This window comes from Arachis hypogaea, chromosome 18, assembly GCF_003086295.3.
Source record: "Arachis hypogaea cultivar Tifrunner chromosome 18, arahy.Tifrunner.gnm2.J5K5, whole genome shotgun sequence".
NCBI classification, from domain to species: Eukaryota; Viridiplantae; Streptophyta; class Magnoliopsida; order Fabales; family Fabaceae; genus Arachis; species Arachis hypogaea.
This window is the reverse complement of record NC_092053.1, coordinates 976,662-995,319: the sequence shown is the minus strand read 5'-3', so window position 1 is coordinate 995,319 and position 18,658 is coordinate 976,662. Positions and strand designations below refer to the sequence as shown.

The 18,658-nt window shown below is 32.8% G+C and overlaps 3 protein-coding genes across 9 annotated transcripts; 2 read left to right on the top strand and 1 right to left on the bottom strand.

The window, feature by feature from the left end:
- The first annotated feature begins 3,194 nt into the window (after positions 1-3,194).
- Positions 3,195-6,984, top strand: LOC112772346 (protein ALTERED PHOSPHATE STARVATION RESPONSE 1). Its single transcript, XM_025817277.3, has 5 exons — positions 3,195-3,964; positions 4,117-4,789; positions 5,008-5,183; positions 5,465-5,688; positions 5,953-6,984. Exons 1-5 carry the CDS (start codon positions 3,551-3,553, stop codon positions 6,749-6,751), a joined length of 2,286 nt encoding a protein of 761 aa, XP_025673062.1. The 5' UTR covers positions 3,195-3,550; the 3' UTR covers positions 6,752-6,984.
- On the bottom strand, positions 6,922-10,404 carry LOC112772347 (ras-related protein RHN1-like). Of its 7 annotated transcripts, none has more exons than XM_025817281.3 (9): positions 9,901-10,404; positions 9,736-9,806; positions 8,815-8,858; positions 8,244-8,321; positions 7,956-8,123; positions 7,681-7,729; positions 7,522-7,595; positions 7,347-7,440; positions 6,922-7,165 (listed from the first exon to the last, which is right to left on the bottom strand). In XM_025817281.3, the coding sequence occupies exons 2-9, from the start codon at positions 9,746-9,748 to the stop codon at positions 7,065-7,067; spliced, it is 621 nt and encodes a 206-aa protein (XP_025673066.1). In that variant the 5' UTR covers positions 9,749-9,806; positions 9,901-10,404; the 3' UTR covers positions 6,922-7,064. The 7 variants fall into 7 exon arrangements, with proteins under 7 accessions (XP_025673066.1, XP_029151163.1, XP_072080177.1 ...); XM_029295330.2 differs by having other exon boundaries at positions 8,819-8,858; XM_072224076.1 differs by lacking the exon at positions 8,815-8,858 and having other exon boundaries at positions 9,901-10,403.
- On the top strand, positions 10,105-10,722 carry LOC112772546 (uncharacterized). The gene is made up of 3 exons (XM_025817513.1): positions 10,105-10,398; positions 10,518-10,589; positions 10,699-10,722. Exons 1-3 carry the CDS (start codon positions 10,105-10,107, stop codon positions 10,720-10,722), a joined length of 390 nt encoding a protein of 129 aa, XP_025673298.1.
- The last annotated feature ends 7,936 nt before the right edge of the window (positions 10,723-18,658 follow it).

The window sequence follows — 18,658 nt, the reverse complement described above, 5'->3', positions numbered from 1 at the left end:
GCTCTGATACCACTTTATTAAAAAATAAAAAAACAAGGCACACATATTCACAAAATATATAAATGAAGACGAATGTATTGAATGTATTTGTGTGTTCTTATTTATGAAATGATTACATATGTATTTATACTTTTCTTTGACATCTAAACTTAATACATCCTAACAAACAAATAGTTTAAATTAAAACTAAATATAGACAATTTATTTAAACTGTGATTTTTATTCATTTTTAAATTCTAACCATCAAGTTTATTTTTAACAGACTCATTTTCTATTTGAAAATTGTATTCAAATTTTGAACTTAAACCAAGCTTAACAATCTCTAAATGTTAACCCAATTTAGAAAAAGGAGAACAGTAGGAATATCAACCTAGTTCATACCTTTGAAACAAACAGTCAACAATACGTGAATATTGGCTTTTATTGAATTCCATCTCTCTTTACCTTTTGTTACTCTTATGACTTTTTCTATATTTTCACTCTCAAGAATGGATCAAATTAACAATACTTCATAATTTGATATAAAATGTATTAAAAAAAAGACTTCATATAAGAGGACATATATGTTAGTACTCAACTTTTACCGTTACAGTCCTTAAAGAAGATGATAGCGTTCCTGCCAACTTTTTAGAGTGCTGAACTTTATGGTGAAGAATGGTGATTGCTTTAGGTGAGCAAGATCAATTACATCATTAGAGAGGAAACGAAAAACATCGTCCATAGTTGGTTTGTCTACTGCACAATCTTGTACACAACAAAATAGAAATGAGTGGATGTAAATATGCATTGAACACACAATAATAAGTACAAATGTGTTAGGACTCGCAACATACCTTATAAATAGGACCAAAATCACCCTCTCCCACTTTATTAATGGATGAGAAATTGTTTGAGGCTGCAATTTTGCTTTCAAAACTGAATACTTTCACCTCATTACTTGTCCTTTCTTCTACTTTGATGTTTTCTGTTTTGTTTGGATTCACTCCACTGGGTTCAGTAAATGATATCTTTTTGTCCAATTTTCCATCCACTATTATTGATATGAAAAGAATGATAATAACATGTAATTAGAGAATCACAATAAATGATAACACTGTTTTAAATTATTAATTATGTTGGAACTTAGAAGTTGAAACTACCTTGTGATTTATCTTTTCTCCTTGAGAGACAACATAAACAGAGGATAAAACATGTTATTGCAAATGCTGCTCCAACCCCAACGATAAGCCATATCCACCATTTGTTTGCTGACAAATACAAACAAGTCCATAAAACAATTGGCATTCTTTGCATACATTTTCATCTTACCTAAACGTATGAAAGAGGACATGTCTCAAATTCCACAATATGTTAGAGTCTTAGAGAGTATGAAAGAGGACATGAAGTTGATGAGATTTGGCAGATCAAATATTGCAGGCTGAGTTACCTGGGGTTAAAATTTTCAAGTAGAAAGAAATCTCTTACCGTTGTTGTTTATGTATCTTAACAATTAACATCATCCAATTCATTTTTTGGATTGGTATGAATTGACCAAGTTAAAACAGTGAGTGATGCATGAAAAGTACAAGTCTGACAGCTAGTGACAACGATGCCATAATCTTAATCGGTCGTTGAGTTTTAACCAATTAAAGAAATGGTTTTAAAAAGGCCAATTTGCTATAGGCATGTAAGGTAAGTTTCCATCATGATTCCAAATTTGTGATGGTCAGTCACCAACCACGTAGAAAGTAGAATCGCTTTTCTCAGAAGTCGTTTTATTTTGCTCAATATTAGTATCTGTGAAGCATACGGTTAGCAATTAGCATAATTCTTGGATTTCATAAAGAAATGTAACTCTTAGATTTCAGTAAGAAACAAAGAAAAATTTATTCTAAAATAAAAAAGAAACAAGGTTTTAAGGAAAGAAAATAATTGTAGCCATATATTTAGGTAATAAATAATATTGCCCATATATTTATGGGTTAAGTGTGATTTTGGTTTTTAAGGTAGAGATTGAAATTTTTTTTTATTTACAATCTTTTTTAGTTTATAAAATCGTCCGTTTTTACCAAATTTTTTATTTTTATTACCAAATTATCCCTAAATAAAAAATATAAAAAAAGAAAAATTGGAGAAGAGAATCACGTTTGTGGGGTGGGGTGGGGTGGGGTGGGGTGGGAGGTTGTTTCCAGAGAAGAAGAGAGGGAGGAGAAAGGGGGAACTGGGGAAGGGAATCGTCGCCGCCGCTGCTCCTCACCGCCAGATCTCGCCGTTTTTTTTTTCTTCTTCAGCACACACTCACACTAATGGCAAGAGAGGAAAAAGCAGAGGGACAAAGGAAGATAAGCGGAGAGGAAAAGAAGAGAAGAACGGAGGCGCTGAGTTGAGGGAGACCGCGTCCAGCTCGCCATTCCCTGCCGTCGTCCTCATTGCAAACCGCCATTGTCGGTCGCCATCGAGCCATGTCCCTTCACCGCCGCTGGAATGAGGTCACGTCGACGCCAGCAGATTCGCGAGGTTGGACGGTCGTCAATGCTCTTCGCTGGTTGCCGTTGCTCCTCGTCCTCCTTGTCCGTTGTTGTTGTTGTTCTTCTTCTTATGCTGGTTGTTGTTGTTGTTTTATTATTGCTTCTGTTTTCTGCTTCTACTTGTTTCTGTTTCTATTGTTGTTGATTCAGTTTCATTGTTGATTCTATTTTTGTTTTCATTGTTTTCATTGTTGTTGTTTCATTGTTATTGTTGTTATTCTTCTTATTGTTGTTGATTTTGCTTCTGTTTCTGTCTTTGCTTGTGTCTCTATGCTTCTGGTTGATTTTGGCGAAGAAGGAAGAAGGGTATTTTTCGTTCGAAAGATGATTTTTAAACTAAGTTAAACCTTAGGGACGATTTTATAAACAAAAAAAGATGAGGACGAAAAGAAGATTTTCAACTCCTACTTTAAGGATCAAAATCGTACTTAACCCTATATTTATGTAATAGATGTTAAAAACTAAGGGTTTAGTTAGCTAACAAGTATATAAATTTTACATATTTTTTATTAAACTTTTTTAATTGATAATTTTAGTCTATAGTTAAAGTGTGAGATGTGAGTCCCATTTTACAATGTCATTGTGTGAATTCCGACTAATATTAATTAATTAACGACTAATCAGGGATTCGTATCCCCTAATCCCAAGTATTCAGTCAGCACTCAGCAGTACTCCCCTAGTTTCCATATCACTCAATCAAACAAAAATTAACAACATACATTACTACTCTATAGTCATTAGTCAATGTATATTGTATATACTTCAACAAAACAAAAAGACTAGGAATGAGTAACGAGTAAGTTTGTTTCTCCGCCAAATCTTAATTGACTTTGATTTCTTGTCTCTACACTCAGCTATCTACTCTCTCCAGCTCATCACACTCACTCAAACTCAATTATTCATTCTCATACTCTCTCACAGTCTCACCAACTCACATTTTCTTCCTTCTCCAAAATTCCCTTTTTCAAAAAGCAACTTTCTCTGTTCTGGATCCTTCATGATCCGAAGCAAGTAAAGGATCGAGCTTTGGATAATTGAGGAAGATGGGTTGCAACCAATCCAAGATCGAGAACGAGGAGGCGGTGGCACGCTGCAAAGACCGCAAGCACTTCATGAAGGATGCCGTCTCCACCCGCAACGCCTTCGCCGCCGCACACTCCTCCTACGCCACCTCCCTCAAGAACGCCGGCGCCGCCCTCAGCGACTTTGCCCACGGCGAGGTCCAGAATCCCCACCTTACCGACCTCCCCCACGCCGGCGGTGCCACTCCCGGAACCTCCTCCCTCCCGGTAGGCCCGCCACCGCAGCCCTTTGAGAACCTCCCACCGCCGCCCCCTCCCAGCTTCTCCGACGCCCCTCCCCTGCAGCGCGCTGTCAGCATGCCGGAGATGAAGATCCCCAAGCCAGAGCCCAAGCCCAAGCCCAAGCCCATCATGGAGGAGGACGAGGAAGACAAGGTATTATCACACATCAAATACATTATTTATCAGTTAGCTAGTTACAATTGTTAGTTACCAGTTAGTTTTCTGTTATGTTGATCATTGCATTGTACTTTGTACCAATCTTATATATAAAACTGTTGTGTTCATATCTTCATATTCAATGTAAGGATTTGGAGAATGAAGGGTCTTTGAGGAGAAGAAGAAGCAAAAGGGGCGGAAGTAGTGGTGGTGCGGCGAATAGTAGAAGAGTGGAGGAGGAAGAAGAGGCTCCTCCTCCTGTGCCACCTCCATTGAAACAACATCACCAACAGCGAGAGGCAACAACTGAGAGGGACCATGTGATTCATCATCATACCATGTCACAGCCACAACAGCAGAGTGCTGCTTGGGAGTACTTCTTTCCATCCATGGAGAACATTGCAGGGACCACCTTGAATGAGGATGAAGAAGGGCATCACCACCACTTGGAGAAGGAGGAGGATATTCAAAGGAAGCTGTTTGAGGAGAAGCAAAGTAAGGTGGAGGCTGTTGCAGAAGAAGTTCTCAGGAATGAGAGGGATGAGGAGGAGGAGGAGGAGGTTCCTGCGGTAACTGAAGAGCATGAGCCCGAGCCTGAGCCAGTGCCTCCCCCAGAGGAAGTGATGGTGGAGACTCCAGTACAGAAAGGATTTATGGCTAAGCAGATGCCTGTTTCCACAGAGGGAAAGAGGATCAATCTTCTGCAGATATTTGCTGAACTTGATGAAGAGTTCCTCAAAGCTTCCGAGAGTGCTCATGAGGTTACAAAGATGCTTGAGGCCACTCGGCTCCATTATCACTCCAATTTTGCTGATAATAAAGGTAGGTATCCATTGTTTCAAGGTCGAGGATTCCACATGGCATGTTGAGTAATTTGTTGAAGTGATGAACTTTGAACTTGTACTAGCTTTAAGCTCAATTGATGCCAATAGGATACGTTGTTATGAAGCCCAATATTTGATGATTGCTTATTTAGCAGTGAAACTGCATCCTAGATTCTTTTTGGGTTATTGAATCATATTTTCGTTTTTCTTGTGCAGGGCACATTAATCACTCTGAAAAGGTCATGCGAGTTATTACATGGAATAGATCCTTTAAAGGAATGCCTAATGTGGATGATGGGAAGGATGATTCTGACTCAGATGAGCAAGATACCCATGCTGCTGTATTGGACAAGTTGCTAGCATGGGAAAAGAAACTTTATGATGAAGTAAAGGTAATTTCACTTAACCCAAATTTTGTGACTTATACTTGTAGGAGATTTACTTTATTTATTCTCCTATCCAAAATTTAAGAATTTCTTTCACAAACTCAAACAGCTGCAAATATATCCAGTATCCATGTAAATGTAAATATATTTTAAGAATGATATTTTCTCTGCTTATCCTTTTTTTACCAGTCCAGTTTATCTTTTGCTCGTTGCATGGTTCTCGGTTAAATAAGGAGACATGTATATTTTTGGTGCCGTTCTGAATTTTCTGCTGGATTATTTTATAGGCTGGTGAACTTATGAAATTCGAGTACCAAAAGAAGGTCGCTTCACTAAACAAGCTAAAGAAAAGAGGTACCAACTCTGATGCATTGGAGAAAGCAAAAGCAGCAGTCAGTCATTTGCATACAAGATACATTGTAGATATGCAGTCCTTGGATTCTACAGTCTCGGAGATTAACCGTTTACGTGATGAGCAATTGTATCCAAAGCTTGTTGAGCTTGTTGATGGGTGAGTTATGTAGAATAGTAGTCATTAATCGCTAGTTTTTTAACCTTGAAAAAGTGCTTTCAGTTTCTTTCTTTCTTTTCCACATCTTTGAGATGTTACTTCATTCAAGCTTTTGTTAATGGTTCACTATTGACATCCTTGAATCAACTCTCATCTCTGCTTTAGTTTCGTGTTCATAATCCAACCAGATATGTAGAGAATGCCAAAATGCATCCCATACACACAAACTTCTCTGCTGATATTCGCTTTTTTTATGGACTGTAGGATGGCCATTATGTGGAAAGTCATGCTAGGTCGCCATGAGAAGCAATCAAGCTTTATGATGTCGCTGAAATCCTTGGACATTTCCCAGTCTCCTACGGACACAAGTGAACACCATCATGACCGAACAGGCCAATTGTTGGTTGTCGCGCATCAGTGGCATTCACATTTTGAGATGCTAGTTGACAATCAAAAGAAATACATAAAGGCCTTAAACAATTGGTTAAAATTAAATCTTATCCCTATCGAGAGCAGTTTGAAGGAAAAGGTTTCTTCTCCCCCAAGAGTTAGGAGTCCACCCATTCAAGGGCTTCTCCATGCATGGCAGGAGCGACTAGAGAGGCTTCCTGATGAGCTTGCCAAGACAGCTATAGGCAACTTTGCTGCTGTGATGGATACTATTTATAACATGCAACAAGACGAGATGGGTTTGAAGAGAAAATGTGAGGATACAAGAAAGGAGCTTGCCCGGAAAACGCGGCAATTCGAAGATTGGCATAACAAGTATATGCAAAAGAAAATACCAGATGAATTTGATCCTGAAAATGCAGAAGGTAGTCATGGCCCGGACGAACTTGTTGCAGAGAAGCAGTTCTTGGTTGAACAAATTAAGAAGAGGCTGGAAGAAGAGGAAGAAGCCTATGCAACTCAATGCCACCAAGTGAGGCAAAAGACCTTGGCAAGTCTCAGGAATCGTATGCCAGAGCTCTTTAGGGCTATGCAAGATTTTTCCATTGAGTGTTCCAAAATGTACAGTGAATTAAGGTCAATATCGCACAGCTTAGGCCAGAGCTCAACATGAGGGTTGGTTTGTGTCTTTTTTCCCTTTTTTTTTTAATTTATTCGGGTAAAGTATATGTTTATTGGTTGTTATATAATGTTCTCTTGATTCGGGATGAATGTTGAATATTTAAAGTAAGCTGTAATTGAATGTTCATATAACTGAGAAATAGGGAGGTTGAAATGTAGTAGTAAATATAAGAACAGGCCATAAGCTTACGGATGATTAATATGAGTTTATCATTACATATGAAATTGTTTACATAGAGAGGAAACTAAATACACCTTGAAACCATTCGTTACTCTGTTTCTTGATTCCAATGCATAGTGGGATATCATGTTGAGCAACAAAAGAACTTTCTCCCCCGTTCTTGTACTCCGCTGTTCAACTTCATTCCTGTAGGCTTCGGTGGAAAAGCTCTTGCTAGTCTCTTAGCTGCATTTATCATACATGACAAACAATTAATACAACTCAGCTGCTTTATTTTTTTAAACACGCACCTTGGTCAGTGATGAAAGTTTATGGATAAGTTGTATTAAAATTGGAATTTGAAACTTGTATCCATAAAATTTTCAATTCAATTTTACTCCATTCAAGACTTCCAGCACATGCATACCTATTTCATAGAAAAGCTCATTGATGTTCTCTGCAGTCTTAGCAGATGTTTCCATGTAGAACATTCCATTCTCTTGAGCATATTGCTCTCCTTCCTGGACATTACTAAATCATCTCAAAAAAAAGGAAAAGTCACAAGGCATAATTAGAGAGGGGAAGATGGATCTTAGCAATACCTCAGTTTCAACCTCTCTCTTCGGCTCCAAGTCAGATTTGTTTGCCACTAATGCCATCACCAACTTCTGACTTCCTACAAAAAACGGTTACAGTTTTACCATAGTGAGACAGCATTAAGGAACTAGAAATTTGTTATTCCATGTGACTTGAGGAGTTACCATGTCTCTGCAACTCCTGAACCCATTTTTTGGCTCGAACAAATGAATCCTGAAATAGAAGATAAGATCATTATGCAAATACGTTCTGCCCCTGACAATAACTATATGGCCTAACTTCTTAAGTTCTTTATCATCATTTTGACATCGGAGTTCAAAGTTCAAACAATGTTGCAGTAAAAGAGAGTTATATGGTTTAAACTTCCAATTCTTGCCATCCTACAACTTTCAACGCAAGAATTTAACTTCTGAATAGTTTCAATTCATGATTTGCTTACAATGTTTGAGATATCATAAACAACAATTGCGGCTGCTGCACCACGGTAGTACATAGGAGCCAGACTATGATACCGTTCCTGTCCTGCTGTGTCCCATATGTCGAACTTCACTGTTGCTTCGGATAATGACAATATTTGAGTGAAGAATGCAGCTCCAATGGTTGGTTCCTACATGTAATATATACATTGACTCTAAGGTTTTATAAAACTGCTGTGTTTAATGTGGACCACACTGATAAGAAAATAGAACATTTTTTTATTAATGAAATCGGATGGAAGTAACATAACCTGGTTAAGAAAGAATTGGCCTTTTACAAATCTTAGTGCTAAACTGGTCTTTCCAGCTCCCATATCTCCAAGAAGTACCTACACAGGGACATGTATAATGTATTCCATAAATCATTAAGACTAGAATCATTAAACATAGGTATTACATTAAAATTAACCAAACAATTGGAAATTTGATAGAGCAAAAGCTGCTTCTATCAAATCTTTCTGTCTGACTGAACATTTTGGTCAAATTATATAATAAACAAATCTTATTGGTCTATTGATCTTGCAATATTGATCTTATTCTGTTTCTCATGTATTAACAACCTCTTCATATTAATTATTCCTTCATTCGTGTGATTGGCGTGTAAGATTTTTTTTTTGTGGGGGGACCAAGCGTGAAAGAATATTTGATGGTGTATGGATAATAAAATAGGTAATAGTATTTTGTACAAATCGTATAAGCAATTAAAAATAATCATTTCAAGCTTAGGAACAAGAAAGTGTCGGGGCAACCATAGATTCAACGAAATGAATGATATCAGAAAAGAAAATGACAAACAAAATTTAACAATAAGGTGAGACATACCCACCAGCTTGGCTTGAATGATCTTATTTCCAGGCCTCGCCATACTGATAGATTGAAAATATTATTTGTTTTGAAGTTTACAGCAAAAGAAAGAGAAACTTATGAAGTAATAGTATTCTAGATCAAGGAAACTGCTAACTAAATGATTCATCTGGAACTTAACAAAGAACAAGACTAGAGACTGGTAGTTTGATTTGTTTAGAGTTGACTGTTAGTTAGCTGAATGTAATACACAACGTCAAGACGGGTTTCATATTCAATTATTATTCGTCATGGTGTTATTTTCCATTTTCCATTAAAAAGATTTCTTAAACTGGATATTGTGGGACCTAAAAACTACAATCATGCAGCTATATATAGACATGTCTCAATAATTAGTATTGAAGAGAAAACATACTCCATAACCCCTCCCCCCACCCAAAAAAAAACTAGTTCAAATAAATAAAAATGGAAGCTAACTCATATTGCCAGATTTAACCATAACCCACTATATAACAATGGATTAAACTCTTGTAAAGTGAGAAAGTTGATAAAATACTAAAACTAGAAAGTAAGTATTTAATCACCCTTAAAATTAAGATAATGAGACTCGCATATGATAAAAATTACAAATTCGATAGTGATTAACCCTGACTTTATCACTTTCTCAATTTCCTCAATTTAGAGGATGTCTTTCCTATACTAATATCAAAAGAATTTTGGTTTATACATAAAATATTTTGAAACATCAAATCCAATTCAGCTTGTACTTGAAGTAAAAGCAATGCTGATGATTTGAGAGGAATCATAATCATAAGCAAACAACAAAGAGAAGGACACATTAAATTAAATTCACAAGCAAACAAAATGAGAAGCTCCACTACAATTTCCCACACCAAACAACAACAAAAATATCAAATCCTCAATTAATTAAGAACCTACCTATAATTTCCATCTTTACAGATGTTCATACTTTGATACTTCAGGCACAGGCATTACCACAAACACCTAAGCTACAAGCAATAACAGATAAAACACAAAACAATGTTCAAGTTCTTAAAGAAGCCCATGGGAAACTCAAACTCAAAATCAAGCTTCTACACCTACCTGCTCCGAAAGCCACGTCACGATCATAATCAAAACCCCGTGGCTTATCTCCGGCGGTGGCACGTGACATGCACGGTGGGTTTCCTTCTCTTCCTGACCACCACCTACGTGTTGTGGCCGTCGGATCCGGCACTGAAGATCGTAGGGCTGAAGCTGAAGCGGATCAAGGTGCATCCCTTGCCGCATATCACCGTAGACATCTCCATGCTCCTCACCGTGAGAGTGCACAACGCCGGCGTGTACTCCCTCGATTTCGGAGGGGTTGACGTGGCGGTGTCTTACAGAGGAAAGAGGCTGGGGCACGTGATATCGGAGCACGGTCACGTGAGTGCCAGGGGTTCGTCCTACGTGGACGCTGACGTGGAATTCGCGGGAATCGCGGTGGTGCCTGAGATGATGCTGTTTCTAGAAGACCTTGCAAAGGGTGCAATTCCCTTCTTTACGGTTTCCCAGGTCAACGGTCAAATGGGCCTTGCCTTCTTTCACTTCCCCATTCAGGTTCCTATTTTTTCTAATTCATGCCAATGATTAAGTTTAAGAGTTTAATTACATTGATTAATCAGCTTAGCTAGAATTATTTTTTTTGCTTGAAGTTTCTGTTTGATTTGTTTGAACAGGCAAAACTATCATGTGAAGTATTGGTGAGTACAGTAAACCAGACAATTATTCACCAACATTGTCTCCATGAGGTAATTAATTAACTAATTAAGCTTAATATGGCAGGGATTGTTCTTATTATTATTATTATTATTATACTGAGTGAATATGTTTGTTTGTGATATCACTACAGTGATGCAGGGGCACATTGGGAAGAAACTATAAAGTTGAAGATGTTAGTTCAATCTTTTATGTGTGTACATATAAATATAATCAAAGGGGTTTTGGTAATGGTAGGTGCAATGTATTAGAAGCCTAATCTCTATTGTGATCATTATTCATTATTACAGTAACATTCTGCAAAGGTTCATTCGTGTAAATTACTAAATTATGATCACAAGTCACAACTACAAGTCTAAAAGTTTTAGTTTTTGGTATTTACAAGTCTACAAGTCACTTATTCCACCTTTTTTGTGTGTGAGAAAACGGGGCCTAAGCCCAAATACTTATCTCCACTGTTATTTCTATCCTTTTATTCATTGAGATTATGGCCAGGCCCAATGTAATCATGGCCCAAAATGGCCCAAGATAGTGGACTAATGTACAAAGTGTCCAAATTTGGTTTATATATCGAGCTAAGAGCAGCCCGTTTTTCTCGGCCCAATTTAAATTTTTTTTATAAGGTTTAGGTACCATATATCTTAAAGATACAAGTTAAGATTACTATTAATAAAAAAAATTAAATATTTTATTTTAATAAATATATAATTTTTATATTAAAAACTAAATTTTATATATTTTTTATAATAATTTTTTTAATTAATAACTTTAACTATGTTTTTGAAACACATGTTAGCTAAATCTTTTTTTTAATAATGCTTTTAATTTGTATGAGTTAAATATAAAGCCTTACTATGTCCAACAAAAACGAAAATAATATAAAACCTTACTAAAACAACACTTGAATGAATAATTTCAATTAGCAAGACATTTAAGCACTTTTTGCATAATTAATAACAACTAAGAGTATCTATCAAGAGACAAATAAGATGCCAAATTAATTAAAATAATAAGCCTGTTCAGGCTCAATCCAACATTTCTAATTATCCTTCTCCTCACTGAACCAAAAGAAAGAACATGCGCACCCCAAGAAAACATCCTCAACTTGTTGCTTATTTCCTGGAATATTGTCTTAATATTTGGACCCTCGAATCCAAACAATTGAATAGAACTTTCAACTTTCCCATTGCTGTTTTGTTTTGAAACAATAGACAATAGTCCTATGTAACGTAGTGCACAAAAAGCATGCCCCATGTGAGTGTAACTACTAACTACATATTTTACGCCAAAATATCAGAAAGTCATAAAACAACAATTTCAGCATTCTGACACATCCAAAGAGTTTTTTAATATTGCAAGAGTTCTTTATATGCAATAACTAATAAGTCCACATTCTTTGTCTTTATATGCATCTTTTCCAATTGAATTATGCTAGAAAACAAATAGAGTATTTATATAATGTGTACAATGAGTTATTTATTTGGTCTAATATAAGTTAAAAAATAAATATTTAGACTAAAATACTACTAATTTTTCAAACAAAATACACCTATATTATCAAAAATAACTATCCGAATACTAGGGATAATAAACATCTGATATCCTACTGAATCGAACATTCCTATACCCTTATTGTACACATTGTACAGATACTCCATTGGCTCTCTATACTTCCTCTTTCCAATTAAAATAAAATAAATATGTATATATAAGTAGGTTGTGTTAAGGTTAATTAATACATTCCCCCAAAAACCATGAAACTTGAGAATTGCTACACTCTCATTGTTTGTGGTAGTGCATTGATGACAACACAAAAGAAGAAAAAGAAGAAAAGGGCAAGCCTAAGAACATTGTGGAGGAAAATCAAGAGGGAAAAGAGGAGGTTTTTTATGAGTTCTTCAACGGTGGTTCATTTCCAATATGATCCCAGCTCCTACTCACACAACTTTGATGATGGTTATTCCACCGACCCAGATTGCATTTCTCGCTCTTTTTCATCTCGATTTGCAGCACTTCCCTCCAAGATTTTCTTCAAGAATAATAATGCTCAAATGGTGGATGATGTAGATAATAACAAGTTTAAGAGCAGCAGAGTGTTATATAGTAGTTGAGTTTTTTTTCTTTTTATTGTTATTATTTAGTTCTATTTATTGTTCAAGTGAATTATGATGTTGTTGCATGAAAATTAATCTCTCTTAATTTCTTTTATCATCTTTTTTCTTATCAAACTTCATCTAAAAATACCATTGAAGAAAACGCTCAAAACTCAAAAAGTTCATAATTAACCTGAGATTGAATTGTTTTATTGAACAAAATGATTACAAACTTAATTAAAATAAGCTTGCTTATCATGCATTGCACAAATTAAAGTAGAACTGATTTGATGGTCCTGTACTTGTTTATCTTTCATCAGATTCACTAGATCTTGCTATCTAGAAAAAGCACTTTATGTGAATGGACTAGTGATTTTTTTTTTCTTGGCTTCTTGCAATAACCAATTAATTAGAAGCCAAAAAGGATATAAAGTGGTGAAGAAGCATTTTATATTTTGGTTGAAGTGTTAATTAAATATTCCATTAGACTCACCATCACAACCTATACGTATATATAACGTAAGGTTAGAAAGAGAGAAAATTATTCTAAAGACAAACAGAATATAAAAAAATCAAGTAGAATATAGATAGCATATATAGGAGATATAGGAGCATTTTTCTTGCATCCTAATCTCTACTTTGGATTCGGTTACCACATAGAGCTGTCACTATCAATGAAGGGTCACATAGAGCTCATGGAATTTTATTTAAAATTTATACCTTTTAATTTTATTAATTATTATCATTAATTGGTATCATATTTTGGACCAAGTTGGCCATATAAATGCTAATAGTACATTATACCCATCAATTAGAAATAAAGTTAGAGACTCTGAATTAGAGACACTAACCACACATATCTATAGGATTAAGTATGATTTTGATCTTAAAAGTAGTGTTTGATAGAGAGATAGAGACTAAAAAATTAGTATTGAGAGACATAGATTTAGAGACAAAAACTGAAATAACTTTAGGTATTTTATTTGGTGCAAAGTAGGAGACAAAAATTAAAACAAGAATGAAGTTCTAACTTAATTTGTACAAAGGATAAAATTGAAATTAATTAATTAAAATGAGGGTATTTTAGATATAAAAGGTTATTAAAATTTTAATTTCCATCTCTAAAAATTTCAATTCTATGTGTCCCTACTTTTTGGAGATACTGAAATTTTGGAACAGAGAGACAGAAATTTTAGCACCAGTCTCTGAACTAACAAATATGATACTGAATCTCAATCTCAGTCTCTGAACCAACAAACATGATACTGAATCTCAGTCTCTCAGTTTCTGTCCGAGTACCTTAAAACAAACGCTACCTAAGGTATAGCCCGAAATTTTTTTTTGTTCCCAATTTTTTTTGCATACAAAATGGTTTCTAAAGTTTAACTTAGTTTTAAAATCATCCCTAAAATTTAACTTGGTTTTAAATTTTTGACAGCAGAAATAGAGGCAGACATGGATCATGGACGGCTTCTTTTTCTTATTCTCTTTCCTTTTCACAGGAGCAGAAATACTTTCCTTTTCTTTTTTTTATTTTATAATTTTTTTGTTATGAATAATTTGGTCTAAATTTTAAAATTTAAATAAAAATGACGATTTTAAACCTTAGAGACATTTTATATAAAAAGAAATTAGAGACAAAAAAATTTTCAATTTATATTTTAAAAACCAAAATCATACTTAACCTTATCTATTACGAGATCAAATTCAAATCAAAATCATCAATACTATGACCCTATATTTCTTTGCTATATATGCATCTATGAGACACACTCAAATTGCAGCCGCATATACAATTAAGTGCCAGAATAATACACAAGAAGATCATAAATGTAGCTGAAAAACATTGTCATTATTGGCTCACTTGTTCTACTAGGTAGTAGTTGGCAGCTTCACCGGAATTATCATTGCTTCTGGCCCTGTGGTCGTGAACATAAAGACCAAAATGTTAGTAAACGCACGTTTGAAAAAGTTGAAACTCTTGACGGATAAAGCACTTCAATGGAATTGTTCTAAATTCTAATACTTTGATTTAGCAAGCATGTATAGTAAGAATACGTACATATTAAGATTATTAATTAATTTTTTTAAAATAAAAAAATTTAAGTTTCTAAGGTTAGCTAAACTCTGTTAAATTAAAACGAAAATAAAAATTAGATATCAAAAAATAAATATTAATAAAATTATTAAATACTTTTCAACAAAAGTCTCACCAGAGAAAAAGAAAAAATCTACATTAAGTATTTTAGAAGCTGTGGTCATTGGTCAACATAAACATAAATGCAAGATTATAATTCCTAAACTTTGACTTTTAAAATCCGCTATCTTTGAAGTTAATTTGATTTAGTGGAATAATCACTTCATTTGTTGTCCAAAGTTCAAATCCTACTTTATTTATGTAGTAATTTTTAGATTGAAAAATATCATAAATAACAAAAAAATCCACTATCCTTGTATATCCACCAATTCTAGGGGTGGCAACGGGGCGGGTTTTCGCTCTATCCGATCCCGTCCTGCCGTACACCAATCCGCATAGAATCTGTTCCGCTTCTACCCGTGTGTAGTAAAACGTTGAACACTAACCCACTTCTGCGGGTATCCGTCCCTATAATTATTAAAATCCAATAAATAAAATTAAATTTTAAAATTTATATAACCATCATCACATACATAACATAAATTAAAGTAAAAATTTAAATATGATACAATATTATTAATCATTTACTAATTATTTTACATATATTATACATATTATATATTAAAATAATATATATTATATATATAGCGGGACGGGTAGGGGCGGGTATTACCTGAACTCGACCCCGTCTCGCCCCTCCTAAGAACCCGCTCCGGTGCGAAGCGGGTAATTATCCACGCCGAACGAGTAGGGGTGTGGTGGGTATCCGTGAATTCGGGTGGTATTGCCATTCATAACCAATTTTTTAAGGAATACTTAAAATCCATAAGAATTAGGAAAAAAAAAAAGAAGTATAGTTTATGGGCTCAATTTTTTTAATATTGTGATCATCTCATATATAAAGGTGTTAAATACGCTTTTAGACTCATTTTGGTAACAAATAACACTGAAGACCTACTATTAAAAAAAAGTTCATAGTTTATGAGTTACATAAAACAATATAATATTGAATGTAATCATAAATATTTTTAACACACATATTAAATATGTTCTAAAAATATACAATATTTATTTCATACATCATTAAAATGTCTTTGAAACACACGTACATATTAGGTATACTCTCTTGATTTTAATTTATTGGTCTTATTCTATTGCGAAGGATAATTCGTGATAATTAAATAATCAATAATTTCGTACTATATTTATTTATATAAGGGCAATTCCTTTTATAGTTTTTATAAATATGAATTATCAAGTTAATTTAGTATTCTTCTTAATAGATGGATTTTCTTGTTTTGAGGTAATATTTTCAAATAAAAAGAGTATATTATTTAATTTATTAACTTATTAGTATTAAAAATAATTAAGATGTAGAATATCAATAACATTAATTTTTTTTACTAACATGCAAGAATTGACTCAATTTCCTCCTGGAAAAGGGGAGGAAAAAGGCACCGGCTTATTGAAAATGTTCTTTGACATGATATATATATATATATATATATATATATATATATATTTTGAAAAGATTGATGGATTGAAATTGTTATTCAGCTATTTTTAAATTAAACTAGAGTGAATTGAACTTCCTAGACCCCATTTTGGTTACAAATAACATGAAATAGTTCATAGGCAAATGTCAGAGATGAAAGGGTATTAAAGTAGTACTAATTGAATTGACCATTAATAATTACTCACAAGTTTTTTACAGAATCTTTTATCCAGTTTTGGCTTCTAAAAACATATGATTGACTTCATAGTGACTTCACTCAAGCCGTTGATGAGGGACAAATAATGAGTTTAATTAGTTTAGGGTGAAAAATTTAGATATAGAAAAGTTTTGGATGATTTGGGTGAAAATGAAGTAATTTGGTATAGTTGTAAGGAGATGAATGTTGCCGGAGTAGTGTAGATAATGTCTCAGTGTTAAACACCTGGCATCTTTTTTATTACACATAGGGAATACGTTACACGATTTTTTAGTACATTCATAATATTAAAAAATATCTCAAATGATAATATTCTGCAAAAATAATTTGTAAACTACTATTAAATAGTCTTTTAATATTTTATAAAAAGTGTATTTTTTATTGGTCAACTATAGTATTTAATGAAAAAATAATATTACATCTTAAAATAAGAAACAACAAAAAGTCAATCACTTTTCTTCTACTGTCCAATAAATTAAAGAAAATTTGCGAAATTCAAAAGACAACAATTTAAACAGTGAAATTTAAACGGTAAAATTTTAAAATTCAAAAAAAACTAAAAAAATATGTATATAATAATAATAATAATAATAATAATAATAATTTTATTTGAATTATATTATTTTTGTTAACTTTATTTTTTGTAGAATAAACAAATAAAAAAATAGAAAACGAGAGAAAATAGAGAAAAAAATAAAGATGAAGATTCAGAGAAGGAGTTTATTAATTTTAAAACAAAAAAATTATTTTAATTATAATAAAAAATATCATATGATAGATTTTAATTGTTCACATTACTAATATAAATTATAAATTATATATAGAATGGGAAGGATAAACAGAAATAAAAAAATAAAGAGAAATAGATAAGAGAATTTAGGTAGAAAATTTATTAAATTTAGAGAGAAGTATTTTCTTCCAATTCTAATAAGAGAATGTCATGTGAAACATTTGCTTATTAAATTAGATAATAATATATAAATATATAATAAATTATATATAGAGTGAAAAAGGTAAAGAGAAATAAAAAAATGAGAGAAGTAGATGAGAGAATTATAATATATTTTACAAAAAATATATTTTTAATTGGTCAATTATAGTATTTAATAAAAAAATAGTATTACATTTTAAAATAAAAAATAAAAGAAAGTCCATCACTTTTTTGCTGTTCTCTAAAAGGAATTAACGACGCAAAAATTCAAAAGATAACAAATACATCTTCAAATCGCAATTAAGAGATAGCAATTCTACAAACTTTTTATTTTACTGAGACCACAAAGTATTACTAACATCTTATTTTAATTTCTCTTTGACCAATTTATCAGTCACTCATTTTGCCTCTCTCGGAATAACTTTGAACTCGACCACCCAGCAACGCAGAAGCAGCTTATAAATTTTCAATAATATATCTTCATTAAATTATCTGAGTGTTACTATGTCTAAAAGATAGTATTTAAACAGTAAAATTTTAAAATTAAATAAAAAAATTAAAAAATATATATATATAATAATAATAATATTTTTTATTTAAATTATATTATTTTGATAACTTTATTTTTTGTAGAACAAAAGATAAAAAAATAGAAAATGAAATAAAAGAAAGAGAGAAAGATAAAGATAAAGATGCAAAGAGGGAGTTTGTTAATTTTAAAAGAAAAATATTATTTTAATTATAATAAAAAAATATCGGACGACACGTTTTAATTTCTCACATTACTAATATAAATTATACATAGCTTGGAAAGGGTAAAGAAAAATAAAAAGGAAGAGAGATAGATAAAAGAATCTAGGAAGGGAGTTTATTAAATTTGAAGAGAAATATTTTTTCTCAATTATAATAAGAGAATGTTATATGAGACATTTGTTTATTAAATTAGATAATAATATATAAATATATAATAAATAAATTATATATAGAATGAGAAGGGTAAAGAGAAATAGAAAAAAAAAGAAGTAGATAAAAGAATTATAATATATTTTACAAAAAGTATATTTTCAATTAGTCAATTATAGTATTTAATGAGTAAATAGATTACATCTTAAAATAAGAAATAAAAGAAAGTCAATCATTTTTTTGATGAAGGAATTAAAGAAAACTCAGCTAAATTCAAAAGACAACAATTACATCTTCAAATAGCAATTAAGGGATAGCAACTCTA

Bases quoted from the DNA above. Each gene is read 5' to 3' on its own strand.
- LOC112772346 (XM_025817277.3), top strand. From the start codon at position 3,551: ATGGGTTGCAACCAATCCAAGATCGAGAACGAGGAGGCGGTGGCACGC. The intron at 3,965-4,116 runs GTATTATCACAC...ATTCAATGTAAG, and splicing joins AGGAGGACGAGGAAGACAAG to GATTTGGAGAATGAAGGGTC. The intron at 4,790-5,007 runs GTAGGTATCCAT...TTTCTTGTGCAG, and splicing joins CAATTTTGCTGATAATAAAG to GGCACATTAATCACTCTGAA.
- LOC112772347 (XM_025817278.3), bottom strand. From the start codon at position 10,086: ATGCGGCAAGGGATGCACCTTGATCCGCTTCAGCTTCAGCCCTACGAT. The intron at 8,124-8,243 runs GTTATGTTACTT...TATTACATGTAG, and splicing joins GCCAATTCTTTCTTAACCAG to GAACCAACCATTGGAGCTGC. The intron at 7,730-7,955 runs GTAAGCAAATCA...CTTCTATTTCAG, and splicing joins TTTATGATATCTCAAACATT to GATTCATTTGTTCGAGCCAA.
- LOC112772546 (XM_025817513.1), top strand. From the start codon at position 10,105: ATGCTCCTCACCGTGAGAGTGCACAACGCCGGCGTGTACTCCCTCGAT. The intron at 10,399-10,517 runs GTTCCTATTTTT...TTGTTTGAACAG, and splicing joins TCTTTCACTTCCCCATTCAG to GCAAAACTATCATGTGAAGT. The intron at 10,590-10,698 runs GTAATTAATTAA...ACAGTGATGCAG, and splicing joins ACCAACATTGTCTCCATGAG to GGGCACATTGGGAAGAAACT.